Source organism: Biomphalaria glabrata, chromosome 1 (assembly GCF_947242115.1).
Source record: "Biomphalaria glabrata chromosome 1, xgBioGlab47.1, whole genome shotgun sequence".
NCBI lineage: Eukaryota > Metazoa > Mollusca > Gastropoda > Planorbidae > Biomphalaria > Biomphalaria glabrata.
Window position 1 is genome coordinate 59,436,547 of NC_074711.1, and position 14,914 is coordinate 59,451,460.

The 14,914-nt window shown below is 37.4% G+C and overlaps 1 protein-coding gene across 9 annotated transcripts in view; it reads right to left on the bottom strand.

Annotated features, from left to right (window-relative positions):
* LOC106074586 (angiotensin-converting enzyme-like) overlaps positions 1-14,914 on the bottom strand; it is a 71,007-nt gene that overhangs the window by 26,742 nt on the left and 29,351 nt on the right. For 4 of the 9 annotated variants that reach the window (XM_056004998.1, XM_056005035.1, XM_056005004.1 and 1 more), the window contains exons 2-4: positions 4,551-4,754; positions 4,254-4,412; positions 3,596-3,683 (exon numbers count right to left, since the gene is read on the bottom strand). In XM_056004998.1, the coding sequence (XP_055860973.1) occupies positions 3,596-3,683; positions 4,254-4,412; positions 4,551-4,754 (451 nt within the window). Of the gene's footprint in view, positions 1-3,595; positions 3,684-4,253; positions 4,413-4,550; positions 4,755-10,448; positions 10,556-14,914 lie in introns of those variants that run through there. The other 5 variants (XM_056005012.1, XM_056005026.1, XM_056004989.1 and 2 more) reach the window with 4 other exon arrangements.

The window sequence follows — 14,914 nt, forward strand, 5'->3', positions numbered from 1 at the left end:
GTTCGAGCCCCTGACCTTTGCGTTAAAAGCTAAGGATACGTGCAATAGTCACTAAGTCATAGCCGTCATAAATATCACTGTGGGTTTTTACATTTACATTAAAAAAAAAAGTTTATTAGTTTTTTGCTCTTCGTCCCGTGTTAAAATGTCTGCGCCAAAACGACCATCGCCCCAAAACGTCTTGCTCCAGTTGCTCTTCATGTTGGTTTCTAAGTTCCAAGCTCAATTCAGCTGATGGACTTCTTCCAAGTGTTGGCTTTATTACTACAGTATGTCCTACACGGTAGATAACTCTGGGACACGTGACTATTTGTTTGGGTAATAGCACATAAGAATACATTTCACTTTTTGTTAGAAAAACAATTAAAGCTTTCTCTCTCTCTCTCTCTCTCTCTCTCTCTCTCTCTCTCTCACACACACACTTTTTTCTTTCACAGTACACAGCACTCACATTTTTGTTATTGCATAGCTGTCACCTATTTCTTTGGCGATGCTTAAAATAAATTGGGTCTGAATGTCGACGTTTTTATACAGTCAGCTTAATAATGGAGTCAGCTTAATAATGGAGTTAGTGAGATAATGGAGTCAGTAAGATTATGAAGCACGTGGACCAAAATATCAATTTGTCAATACAAAATTGTTCGAAACTGTCATTCAAATTTAGCCGTTTACACTCATACATCCGCAAAAAAGTTCTTGAGCTTGGAACCTTTGCATTTCACCACATCTTGTTTAGTTCACTATTAGAGTGACTCGGTGTCACCACATCTTGTTTAGTTCACTATTAGAGTGAGTCGGTGTCACCACATCTTGTTTAGTTCACTATTAGAGTGAGTCGGTTTCACCACATCTTGTTTAGTTCACTATTAGAGTGACTCGGTGTCACCACATCTTGTTTAGTTCACTGTTAGAGTGAGTCGGTGTCACCACATCTTGTTTAGTTCACTGTTAGAGTGAGTCGGTGTCACCACATCTTGTTTAGTTCACTATTAGAGTGACTCGGTGTCACCACATCTTGTTTAGTTCACTGTTAGAGTGAGTCGGTGTCACCACATCTTGTTTAGTTCACTATTAGAGTGACTCGGTGTCACCACATTTTGTTTAGTTCACTGTTAGAGTGACTTGGTGTCACCACATCTTGTTTAGTTCACTGTTATAGAGAGTCGATGTCACCACATCTTGTTTAGTTCACTATTAGAATGACTCGGTGTCACCACATCTTGTTTAGTTCACTATTAGAGTGACTCGGTGTCACCACATCCTGTTTAGTTCACTGTTAGAGTGAGTCGGTGTCACCACATCTTGTTTAGTTCACTGTTATAGTGAGTCGGTGTCACCACATCTTGTTTAGTTCACTGTTATAGTGAGTCGGTGTCACCACATCTTGTTTAGTTCACTGTTATAGTGAGTCGGTGTCATCACATATTGTTTAGTTCACTATTAGAGTGACTCGGTGTCACCACATCTTGTTTAGTTCACTGTTAGAGTGACTCGGTGTCACCACATCTTGTTTAGTTCACTGTTAGAGTGACTCGGTGTCACCACATCTTGTTTAGTTCACTGTTAGAGTGACTCGGTGTCACCACATTTTGTTAAGTTCACTATTAGAATGAGTCGGTGTCACCACATCTTGTCTAGTTCACTGTTATAGTGAGTCGGTGTCACCACATTATGTCTAGTTCACTGTTATAGTGAGTCGGTGTCACCACATTATGTCTAGTTCACTGTTATAGTGAGTCGGTGTCACCACATTATGTCTAGTTCACTGTTATAGTGAGTCGGTGTCACTACATCTTGTCTAGTTTACTGTTATAGTGAGTCGGTGTCACCACATTTTGTTTAGTTCACTGTTATAGTGAGTCGGTGTCACCACATGTTGTCTAGTTCACTGTTATAGTGAGTCGGTGTCACCACATCTTGTCTAGTTCACTGTTATAGTGAGTCGGTGTCACCACATTTTGTTTAGTTCACTGTTATAGTGAGTCGGTGTCATCACATTTTGTTTAGTTCACTGTTATAGTGAGTCGATGTCACCACATCTTGTTTAGTTCACTGTTATAGTGAGTCGGTGTCACCACATTTTGTTTAGTTCACTGTTATAGTGAGTCGGTGTCACCACATCTTGTCTAGTTCACTGTTATTGTGAGTCGGTGTCACCACATCTTGTCTAGTTCACTGTTATAGTGAGTCGGTGTCACCACATCTTGTCTAGTTCACTGTTATAGTGAGTCGATGTCACCACATCTTGTCTAGTTCACTGTTATAGTGAGTCGATGTCACCACATTTTGTTTAGTTCACTGTTAGAGTGACTTGGTGTCATCACATCTTGTTTAGTTCACTGTTATAGTGAGTCGGTGTCACCACATCTTGTCTAGTTCACTGTTATAGTGAGTCGGTGTCACCACATTTTGTTTAGTTCACTGTAAGAGTGACTTGGTGTCATCACATTTTGTTTAGTTCACTGTTATAGTGAGTCGGTGTCACTACATCTTGTCTAGTTCACTGTTATAGTGAGTCGGTGTCACTACATTTTGTCTAGTTCACTGTTATAGTGAGTCGGTGTCACTACATTTTGTTTAGTTCACTGTTAGAGTGACTTGGTGTCATCACATCTTGTTTAGTTCACTGTTATAGTGAGTCGATGTCACCACATCTTGTCTAGTTCACTGTTATAGTGAGTCGATGTCACCACATTTTGTTTAGTTCACTGTTAGAGTGACTTGGTGTCATCACATTTTGTTTAGTTCACTGTTATAGTGAGTCGGTGTCACCACATTTTGTCTAGTTCACTGTTATAGTGAGTCGGTGTCACTACATTTTGTCTAGTTAACTGTTATAGTGAGTCGGTGTCACTACATCTTGTCTAGTTCACTGTTATAGTGAGTCGGTGTCACCACATGTTGTCTAGTTCACTGTTATAGTGAGTCGGTGTCACTACATTTTGTCTAGTTAACTGTTATAGTGAGTCGGTGTCACTACATCTTGTCTAGTTCACTGTTATAGTGAGTCGGTGTCACCACATCTTGTCTAGTTCACTGTTATAGTGAGTCGATGTCACCACATCTTGTCTAGTTCACTGTTATAGTGAGTCGATGTCACCACATCTTGTTTAGTTCACTGTTATAGTGAGTCGGTGTCACTACATTTTGTCTAGTTCACTGTTATAGTGAGTCGGTGTCACTACATTTTGTCTAGTTCACTGTTATAGTGAGTCGGTGTCACCATATCTTGTCTAGTTCACTGTTATAGTGAGTCGATGTCACCACATCTTGTCTAGTTCACTGTTATAGTGAGTCGATGTCACCACATCTTGTTTAGTTCACTATTATAGTGAGTCGGTGTCACCACATCTTGTTTAGTTCACTATTATAGTGAGTCGGTGTCACCACATCTTGTCTAGTTCACTGTTATAGTGAGTCGGTGTCACCACATCTTGTCTAGTTCACTGTTATAGTGACTCGATGTCATCGTTGACTTCTAAGACGTTTGTGAGTTTACTTTTATAATTCGTGTCCCAAAACAATCAAACACTGTTATAGCTCTATGTCTTCTGCTTCCGACCAACCCGGATACGAAGGTAAAGGTCCTACCTACCTGGATCTAGCGGCACGCAGTTGGTTTTGTTGAGACACACAGTGGCTGTACTGTAGATGGACTCCATGTCACTCGTGATTTTATTTAACTGAAGGGGAGAAGAAAAAATAACAACGTCAGAATGGCATTGCTTGAACATTGAACAATTCATTGTGTCAATAGAAATAATAGACTTAGTGCCGGATTTAAATATGTGCAGGCCCTGGGCTGCTGCATTGTCCGTGCACTATTATAACAATCTGCATAGAACACATTTCAAATGTTTAGAATTCTAAACTTTGAGCAATAAGTGAAATGTTCTTTCTTGTCAAATGTTTTGATTAGATTTTGTTTACATCTTGCACATGGAATAAAAAATGTTTTCCCTTTAAAACTTAAAGCGCATTATTGTTGTTTTATTTATGGTGCACTCTTTTTTTTGTGTGTGTGGAGACAGTGAGAGGTGTGAATTGAAAATTTCCTAGACTAAATGTGGATTTGAACTCAAGTCTTATGTGTTTGCCAAGCTGCTTTTTCAACTTAAATACGCTGTCATAAGCCACAGTGAGGTTTTATATTTTAAGTTGGACCAGGATCCGGACATTTGTTTCCTATTCCTCCTGACCAATCAACGCCTTTGGCTACTTGAAGAATAAAGTTAGGGTACAATCCTTCTTACTCGAATCATTTTGGTTTCATTGGTTTGTGCCGCTGTTCCGATGTCCATAATTTTAATAAACTGGCGTCTGTCAGACTGACTCATAACTGTCAAGTTATATTGGGAAGCGTTGCGTGATGCGTCTTGGGAAAATTTGTCGGCCTTTAATTGCAGATCTAACTGTACAAATATAATAAAAATACAAGTTACACATAACCTACTATTAATTGAATAAATTAGTATCTAACCATGAGTACATTAGTTATTAATTATGAAAAACTGAGACCACATGCCAGACAGATAAATGCCATATTTTACCATCATTTTCTGGTTATAATCTGTTATGTTGGTATTGAATGTCCAGCTTGCTTCGGCATATTCATACATGACTTCTGCAGCTTTTCTGTTGTAGTCTGTCAGAAAGTCTTGAATGGCTTGTGAGTCGTTGATAAGTCCTCGAACACCGACCCAGAGCGCTGTATAGCACAACACAGCAACGGGGTAACATCTAGAGCACATCTTCTGTGACATTTAATGTTCAAGAATTGATAAAAAGGAACATGTCTAATTACCATATAAAAACATTAATTATCAGCCTGCAACTGAGAGCGTTGTTAATACGTGCATTTGTAATTTCGTTGCAACGTTGTAGAGATTAATAGCTGTTATCCCTGCCTCGCTAAGTTCAGATAATTGGTAGCCCTTCATTTGTATGTTGACAGGACATTTTCGTATACTTCAAAAAAACGACACGCATTATGACGCTTTCACACATTTTTTATTTTTGTGTGTCTTCTCTATTGGAAAGCCCCTCCCAAAACCAAACACTTTTTTGTCGATTGAATTTTTGTTTCGCCTTTTTTCCACCCTTCAGCCCAACGGCCCGTAGCGCACCAGTTTAGATTCTGCACAGACACTTCTTTGCTCCATCTCCAAAAAAAAAAAGATAATAATAAATAATAAAAATACATTTGTATGCCGGCTTTATAAAAACGCATTGATACGAAACAGCGAACACAAAAAAAATTCTTTCATGAAAATGAGCCGCTGCCGTTTACAGTTGTTCTACGTAGGCGGTAAGTAAAAAAAGGTGATTTTTTTTTTCGTCCTGCCCAAATGGCAGATTTTGTCATGTGAAAAGCAATATGTTGTGACCGTACCTTATATATTCAAGAGGAATATTACGTGTTTTATTGCGTTGCTTTACGAGTTTAAAATTACACTATATATCTTAATATTTATTGTGATATTAAATTTTTTTGAAGCAAACTTAAAAAAAAAACGCTTTACCCCAAGGAGCTGAATAGATTTCTGACACGCTTATCATGTGCCATATCAGGACTTAGAAAGCGTCGAGTCCAATGAAACCAAGCCAGAAGTCTCTTCATCTTTATTCTGCTTATTCTTAATTACTTCTTGGAAGAAGTGTGGATAGGACGGATATGACCCGCAGATCGTAGTTTGGGCATCATACATGACCTAGTATAGGAGCAAGGTAAAAATATCGGACAACTTTCAAGAAATGAGTTTCAGTGCTAGACTAAAAGAATAGAAAATATCGGTCAACTTTAAAGAAAAATCGGACAGCTTTCAAGACTTTCAGTTCTGGACTAAAGTATAGGGATTAACATTTTACTAGATAATATTACAAATCATACAATATTTCTCCTAATCTAAAGTCTGTTTTGAGCTGTTATTGTAGTAGCACATTGTATGTTCTTATTTATCATTTTGTATTCTTCAGTAGTTGAAATAGTCGACTATCATTATCACTTGGGGTAATAACTAATTTATTCGTCCCTCTGTTAACCAATAAAAAAATATGATGAAGATTACAAAGACAGTTTGTGTCGAAACACAAACTCATAATCGACCTCGAAGTGACCCACCCAGGCAGGTAAAAAGGCAGGTTTCAATAATTTTAGAAAGAATATCAGAATAAAATTATTTTGTAAAGGGTCAATCTCTTATTTAAATACTCAAGAGAAAAAAAAAACATTTCCGTAATTTTTTTTTTTAGGAAACCTCAGCGTTTGCGCTATTCAATTTGAGCTTTATCATCATAGACATCCTTGGGCCCTAGGCCTCTTTTCTTTGCCTCTTTTTTTTTGGCTTTATTGCCTCTTTTGTGGGCCCTTTTTTAAAATCAATATTGTTGGATACTAAATTATCATTCAATTAAATTAATGTTTGATTTTATGAACTTCACTTTGTCTTATATAAAAAGAGCATGCATTCCTCTTTAACTCTTTACCTAATAAAACATTTTCAGACAACAAAAGGAACCGTTTATAAAGCTTTATTGAAAAAGGGTAGTGAATTACTACTGAGCAAAATGAGAATTCGGTCGGAACGTGGAATATAATTACGTATAGAGAAAGAGTTAATATGAATCACGAACTAACTGAAACGTTTTGGACCTGGATACTTTTTACAGAGCTATAGATAAGTTGTAGACTATAGAATAACAATACGGTAGCAGCCCAAACCTTGATGGAGCCATGGAGGTGTGTCTCAGGAGGAGAAGGAATTAAGGAGATACGGTAAGAAGAGGTAAATGGAGGAGTTAATGAGAGCTTAGAAAAGAAGTTAAGGTGAAGCAAAGAGAGTAGGTAAGGACAGGTAAAGAGAAGCATGGAGATAAAGTAAGTAGATAAGGCAAGGGGAGAGTTGAGAAGCTCTCCTAGTGCTTTTGTTAATGTAACAATTGTTGGTTTTTTATTATTTGTTTGGTTTTGTTACTGACACTAGCATAAAGTAGGCTCCGGGTTTCACTGCAATGAAATAACAGACACTATTCATTGTGATTGGAATACACACGTTCTTAGGAGTAACGCTTAGACATGGAGGTTTCTTCTTTTCATTTCTTGAAGCTATCTTGTCAAGTTTTGTCATGTTTTGAACAAACTCCCACGTGACACCTTTATAAGTGGTATACTACCATCCTACATTTAAGATCGACCAAGGAAACATTAGCTATAGCATAGCCCCCATCTCCCCACGAACCCCCAAAAAGGTTCGATTGATAATTACACTATCTAATAACATGGGAGTAGCTAGTGGGGGGATTTATAAGGACCCTTTATTTGAAATAGCTAATAGCCTCATTAATATCGCAGGTTAAGGTGGCTTTCGCTTTGGTGGTGGAGGAGCTGGCCATTTTTCGCATGGTACGCTATTCTTCCAAAGCTGAAGCCCATGTTATTTAGCAGTCTATAGCTTTCTTGGTCACTGTCACTCTCCATCTAGTGCGGTCTAGAGCGATGTCTTCCCAATGGTCAGTATCGATGTTCACTGATTTGAGGTCCCGTTTTATTACATCCACGTAACGGAGGTGGGGGCGACCAGTTTTTCTTGTGCCAGTCGCGAGTTGTTCGTAGAGAATGACTTTCGGGATGCGATTTTCAATATCCTTCGGAGACATCGCAAATGGATGGGAGTGTCTCTTCAAAATAGGGCTCCACAGCCACATGAAAAAATGTTCGAGATGAACCATAGCTGCTCTACAACATTTAATAGCCTCATTAGTTCTAAGTCCGGCCCTGCATCGTCCAATTTACATCTTTCCATTTTAATTACACTTTTCACATACGCATACACATTGTCTCATCCACATTCTCACAATCATGTTTTACACATCATCACATACACATTTGAACAAACACACACACATTCACACGCGCACAGAATCTAGCGGTTAAGAATCTTCCTTTCAACTGTCCTGGACCTGTGACAATCTCCAGTTAGGGCTTCGTCTTTCAGCAGAACGCAAACATAAATTTTATTTTTTTTTCAGTGATATCCAAAGTATCCTTCGCAGGCCATGATGGGACCATAGTGCATAATGAGACCGTAAAGGATCAGTTTCGTGGGACTGAGTGATTTATTACCAAGATTATATCAATTCACTCCGTCTGTCTGTCTGGAACACATGTTTGTACGCGTTCTCTCACTTCCCATTCTCGGAACTAGTTGAAACTTTGCACAACTATTCATAGTTTCATAACAAACATGAATCAATAAAAACATTAACCGGTTAATTAATTAGTGGAAATTTTTTTTTTATATAGAAAAGAGAAATAAATCTTATAGTATTGACTCCATATGGCTGTGCATGTGCAGTTCCTTCCCTTATGTAAGTTTTGTTTTTTTAAAGTTGTTTTTATATTTTGCTTGTTTTTTTTATGCGATGCGGCCGGGGACTCGAATATCGGAAATGTTAATGGCTCTCAGGATAAAGAGGGTTGGCCACTACTGTTTTTTTTTATTTTAATCCTAGCACAGCAACCGTTGGTCATCAGGCAGTGTTACTTAAATGTCGATGTTCATTTTTCAGAGTAATCATTGTATACGAGATACATTGACAAAATAAAATTTCTGCAACAATCGTTTATACCACCATATTGAATAAACAACGTAATACAGTGCACACTCTACGATTTGAAAAGCCGTGAAGGGAAGTGGAAGCGTCGCCGCCGTAAAAACATCTATCTCTATACATTGGTGAAATAATATTCTAAAAATACGTTCATATTTCAGTAATTACTTTTGTACAAAACTTCCGTTTTGGGACACAACTAAATTTAAACTTGCATAACTTAGAAACAAAAAACGTTGGGGAAAAGAAGGCAACATAGAGTAGGGGACTTTACTCTCAGCACTTGAAACATAGCAGTATATGTTGGAGAGAGAAATAGGTCCAAAGTAGTTTATATGCTCGAAAAATGTAAGATTTAAAAAAAAAAGATTCTTATGAATTTTAAAGTTTCCAAAACGAATTTTTTTTTTAAACTGCCAGAATATACAAAAATTCAGAACCTGAAATATTACTTTAAAAAATGTCACCATGTCTGACTATCCTATCCTAAAAGTCACGCTACCAACGTGTAACGGAACAGGGCGGACGACTTAAACGACTAATCAGATACAGATCCTCTCTCCTTTTTATATTTATTTATTACTAACGATTGCAGTTGGCATTAGCGCTTTGGAGTTTGGGGTGGAGTGGGGTGCTTGATATAAGAAAGTAATATATAGCATATATAACATGTTAGTTTTTTTGCTTTTACATAAATTATGCAGTTCGTCCACTAAAATACGACCTTCTAAACCTCCAAGGAAAGGACATGTCTTGGCGAGGGGGGGGGGGGGAGGCGATCTCATCTACCGCCCCTCTAACGGTCCAACCTTAAAAGGATAACCCGAAATAATATACAATTGATTTCAAATCTAAATAGGTAGCATATTTATTTAACTCATATTGTTCACAAGTTATGATTTCTGCATGAAAATCAGACCGTCCCCAAAAGAGCACCTACCCACCCAGCAGAATTGGTAAGCATACCACAGGAAAGGATAGACAAAATAAAATAAAATAGTTTATATATCAATAAGTAGCTTATATTATACAGATATTTGACTAATTTTGCTCACAAACTGAATTACGCACAATAAATTGAATCGCCCTCCCCACCATAAGGCAAGGGAGGTGTGCTTGGTAGGGGGCAATCGCACCTTTGGCACCCCCCGGATCCGCCACTGGGTTAGATATTGTTTATTTTGCCAAGGAACCTCCCTTCTGATTCCTCCTTATAACAACAATAGTAAAAAGTCCTATCAGGAAATGTTCTCCAGTACAAACCAACGAATACTAGTATGTATTACATTCTATTGGACCGGTGCGAACATTGGAATATCACTTCCCCCCCCCCCCCCAACTCTCTAAATTGTTAATAAATTGTCTTATTTACATTATTTTACTATTTTTCTGCTTTCATTTCTTATATGAAATATTTGATTGCCTCTATGAATTGTTTTGGCTTAAGTCATTTTGTTCTCCTATTACAGCCAACAAATCCTAACAGTCACATAATATTGTAGCCAGAAACCCTCTCTTCCTTTCAATAAAGCTGCCTACATTTCATCAATTCCCCTTTTGGCTCGTGTATTCTAATATAGTTTACGTTTCGTTGGGCCCTAGCGTTTAAATCTACTAAGAGACAGAAACGAATAAAAAAACACCACCACCAGAAAAGGAGTAGAAGTGTCACAGGATAGGAAGAGAACGCATATTGTTGTCGTAATATTTAATTAACTAATTAATCCAGTTGAGAGTGGTTCATCTAACTCTACACCAGTCTTTATGTGTGTGTGTCCTAATGTTTCAAACTGCAACAGGAAATAGACCGAGAACAAAACGAAGGAAAAAGCACCTACCTTTGAATCAGGAGGATACACGTAGGAATGCAGTGCAATCCACATAGCAGAGGGGGCGCCAGGTGAGAAAATGCGAGAGAGAGAAAGTGATAGGAAAGTGCAAAGCAAAAAGAAAGAGTTGAGGAAAGGAACCAAGAGAGCTCTCCTTTCTTAAAAGTTATACAGGTGACTTGTCACTGTGTCAATGACATACACAAACACTTGCAAGGACATAACTACTAGATTTTAGTGTCGAGTTTTATGTTTTTGTATTTCTAAGATAAAAAAGATGTACTATAAATATAAGTAGGTCATAGACAGTTCCCCTGGCTGCGTAGTAGGAACTAAATTATTGGTAGAAATATCGTAGCAAACATTGAGAAACAATTTGGTCTCTTGGTCTATAAGATTAGTGCTAATAAACGCATTCATGCATTTTTGTGTGATTCGGGGAGGTGTGTGGACTTTGTAATGATCATTTTCCTTAGTTTTTTTTCTTTTCTTACGGTTCTGATAAATTGTCTAAATAGAAATTAAATAAATTCGACTAAAATACACACACACAACTATTTCTTAAAAAATATAATAATAAAAATTTCACACATCCAACCTCATAGGTTATCATTGCAATAAGTCTTTGAAAAAAATCTCTCATTATCGACAGTGTCGTTACCAGAGATAGGCTTCATGAGGAAAAATCAGAAGCCGTTGACCAATTGGTTTTGTTTAGCGCTATTGCATGCTTTAGCTTTCTCAATGCGCTATGATCCTATCACTTGTCTGGACCGGTTGGGAAAAAGAAGGGGCGGGGAAGGGGGTATCTAGTTAATGTTATTGTAATCGCTTTTTAAATGTTAAGAAAAAAACCTGTTCACTAAGGGCTCTGGCCTCTTCAAGGGGACTGATTCAGCTTATATCACCTCTTCAATCAAGCACAATTTCTTTCCCTTGTTGGTGATACCAAACAAAATTATTAATTACCAATAGTTAATTCACTTATTGTTTAATTTTTAAAAAATTTTCTTGGGTTTTCAAGTACAAGAAAGAATTGTGCACTAGTTCAGCTTGATCCGAGATATGGAACAGTAACATGTACCAAGACAGACACAGACACAGCGACCCTAGAGGATCCAGAAATTGGAATGGGGGGGGCGATTTTTTTCCAAACCCTAACGCCCAGTAAACCCTAAACCTATGCATAAAGGCACATAAAAGTAGTAAAGTTCCCCTTTCAGACCTTGTGGTCTATAGGGCAGATGATATAAAGGTCATCTGTTTTTGTGGCCCACGGTTAACGAAGGTGTCATGTGGCCAGCACAACGAACAACCGCCTTTACTTTTCCCCAACTAACGTTAGCTGGGTGGACTCAGAGGCGCCCGAAGATCCTGAAGTTAAAAATCCCAGTCTTCACCAGGATTCGAATCCCGGTTCGGTAGCCAAGCGCTTTACCGCTCAGCCACCGCGCCTCCATAAAGGCACATACAGCATATATATATAAAGCTGTGTTTCTCAGTCTTCAGCAAAAAGAAAACACTAAAAACAGTCATGTTGGTGGCCGTTTCTTGACAGCTAGGGGGTCTGGGGGAGCGCTGCAAGCTCCCTCAGTGTTCTTCGGCCAAGCTTTGTTTTGCATTCTTCACTTTCTTCAGAAACGCACTCTCCTGACATCTACAGCTCATTATTCATCCTATTAAAAAGGCAGGTCAAATGAAGTAACATCTGGGCAAGGGCCGATCCTGAAAGGGGACTTACAATCGAGGAACAAGTAGCGTAAGTATATCTTTATTAGGCGTATTTATCGTAATATTATCTTCATGTTAGGCGAGACCTCTTGTAGTATAGGCTTGTTTTGGTCAGCATAAGACATCAACAGAGCGATGGCTAAACACTCAAAAATATATAATTTCAAGAACCATTTGAATAATGTTTAACTTGAAAAATATTCTAATATGAATTTACAGGCCCTTACAACAGATTTGTTCCTTAAAAAGATAAGATACTCCACAGATTTAGATTAAGGCTTTGAGGATCGACGCAGAAAATAAAAATTCGAAAAAGAGTATTTCTAAGAAAAGCTTATTTGTAAGTGATGCATTTTGTTCAACAGGCCTGATTGTAACTTTGTTTTGTTACAGAACTATAATTCAAAGCTCTAAATAAAAAATTTCGGAAGAGGCAGGAGAAATTAAGTAGACCAATTAAATTCTACTCTAATTTTTTTGAATTTTAGAATTCAAGCATAAGTTATCAGTTATTTATTTATACAATAGAAAAATATCAGATTGAGTAAAGGTTGGAAAAAGGCGACTAAGAAAAGAATATTTGGGTTCAGAACCCATCTCAATTGTTACTCTTATACTGAAAAATTTTATATGAAATCTAAATTTTCCAAAACAAAGTCTTTCTTAAAACAATTATGATAAATTCGTGTGCAATTACATAAACTATGTCGCTAAATTTGACTATTCTGTTTTAAAACGTCATATTTTCGTCTGGAAAGGGGAGGGGGCGGTAGAGTGAAAACGATTAATGCACGCTTCTTTTTATAATTTCTGCTAATGATTGCAATTGGCATAAAAGAATAGAGTGGGGCGACTCGATATAAGAATTTAATTTAGAGCAGATATAAATTATATTAGTGACAGATTTTTCAAATTCTGTAATTTCTTAACTAAAATACAAAAAGAAAAAGTAGTGGTTTGTTCGTTGGGCGGAAGGCGATTTTATGTATCGCCCCTCCCACCTGATACAACCCTTTTTCATTTGATATTTACTAATGATAAAATTTGAGATTAGAGTGTGGTGGAACATAATATACAATTGTGTTCAAATATTAATAAGTAGCTTATATAGATATTCAACTAATTTTGTTCACAAACATAAAAGTAGGACTGCCCCTTCACTCAAAGGGTTTCTGTGGGAAGGGCAGTAGATGTATTCGCTCCCCCCCCAATCACATTGGCCAACAGGGGAACGACATAATTGAAAGATTTATTAAAATAGCAATAACAAGTTTTAATCATATAGATATGTAATAATTGATTCTAGCAAGTCAGTGTTATTACTGCTCTTGTTCAACTGACTCACTTATAAAACGAATAAAGTAGTGTCACAAAAGAAAGCAGACTAGCAGAGACACTACCTAGGATTTATATTTATATGTAACTAGGTACACATGTAGTAGGACTACGGAACTAAGGCATTATTGTTCAGCTGGAGCTTCTTTCAACAAATATCAAGTGACAGTGTTTGTTTAACACATCGCATAGAGACGCAATACAAACCTTAGTTATAAAAGTGTACAATCGCGATGAAGTTCAAGTTACTGAGTGAAAATAAAAAAAAAAAAGAACCCTTAGTCAAATACGTAGTCACTCAAAAAATGATTCTCGGAACTATCTCCGTCTAACGAACGCATAAAGATTGTTATCATTCTGTTGGTTTTCTAACATATTTTTTCAAACTTTTATAACTGGCAAGCAGGGCCGGCCTTAGGCCACTGCAGCCTATGCGGTCGCAGTGGGCCCCGCGCTTTCATAGGCCCGGCGCTAATTCTAAGTGTACATTATTAAATTAAACCATTTTAACGTATATAAAATAACAGGGTTTTCGCGACCACCTGATTTTCCAGGGCCTCCAGGAAATCTCATGAAAAGGCAAAATGTACGATAAAGTCCAGAACTTTTTTTGAATTTATTCAAATCTCCTGAAGAATAGACGAAATTGACGTTTTGGGGTGCCAATAAATAAAAAGTGGCATTGCGAACTTTCATTTGATAAAAATTTATTGCAAAGACGAAAGTAGGCCTATTTTCTAATTCAAAAAAAAAAAAAAATTTGACATTATGCTTATCCCTACCCAGACTAGGCCTCGCGCTATCCATTTCGCATAGGGCCCCGCAAATGCTAGGGCCGGCCCTGCTGCCAAGCTAGAGTAACTGTTAACTTGTGATAAAAACTAAAGTATCTAAGTGTTTTTTTTTGTTTAATTAAATATGTTATTTTAAATAAGATAATAATTGATTAAACTTGTCAAAAAACCTACACAATTACTTATATTTCTTATTGCATAGCGTAGTGAAATATGCCCTACTAACATTACGCACCGGCCTCGCCCGTTGATTCGTTCCCAGGCTGATATATTGTTTATTTTGCTATGAATCCTCCCATTTTTCTTACTTATAACACTAAAACGTCTTATGTTTCTTACTTATAACTGTGACAAGTCAAAAACTCGCTGTCAGAGTCACTCAAATTTATCACAGCATTAATTATTATTTTTCCTTATTTATTTATTTAATTTTAATTATTTCCCCATCCTACCCCTAAATTCTCCACCCGCACCACCTTTTCCGCTCCAGGCTAGACTTAGTTGACCACATTGGAGATAGCTAGGCCACGTCTTTCATTTATCTTCCCTTGACCGGGGCAAAGATACACATAGACTCTTTGATCTTATCGCAGGATGTCTGACAGCCGCAGTGGA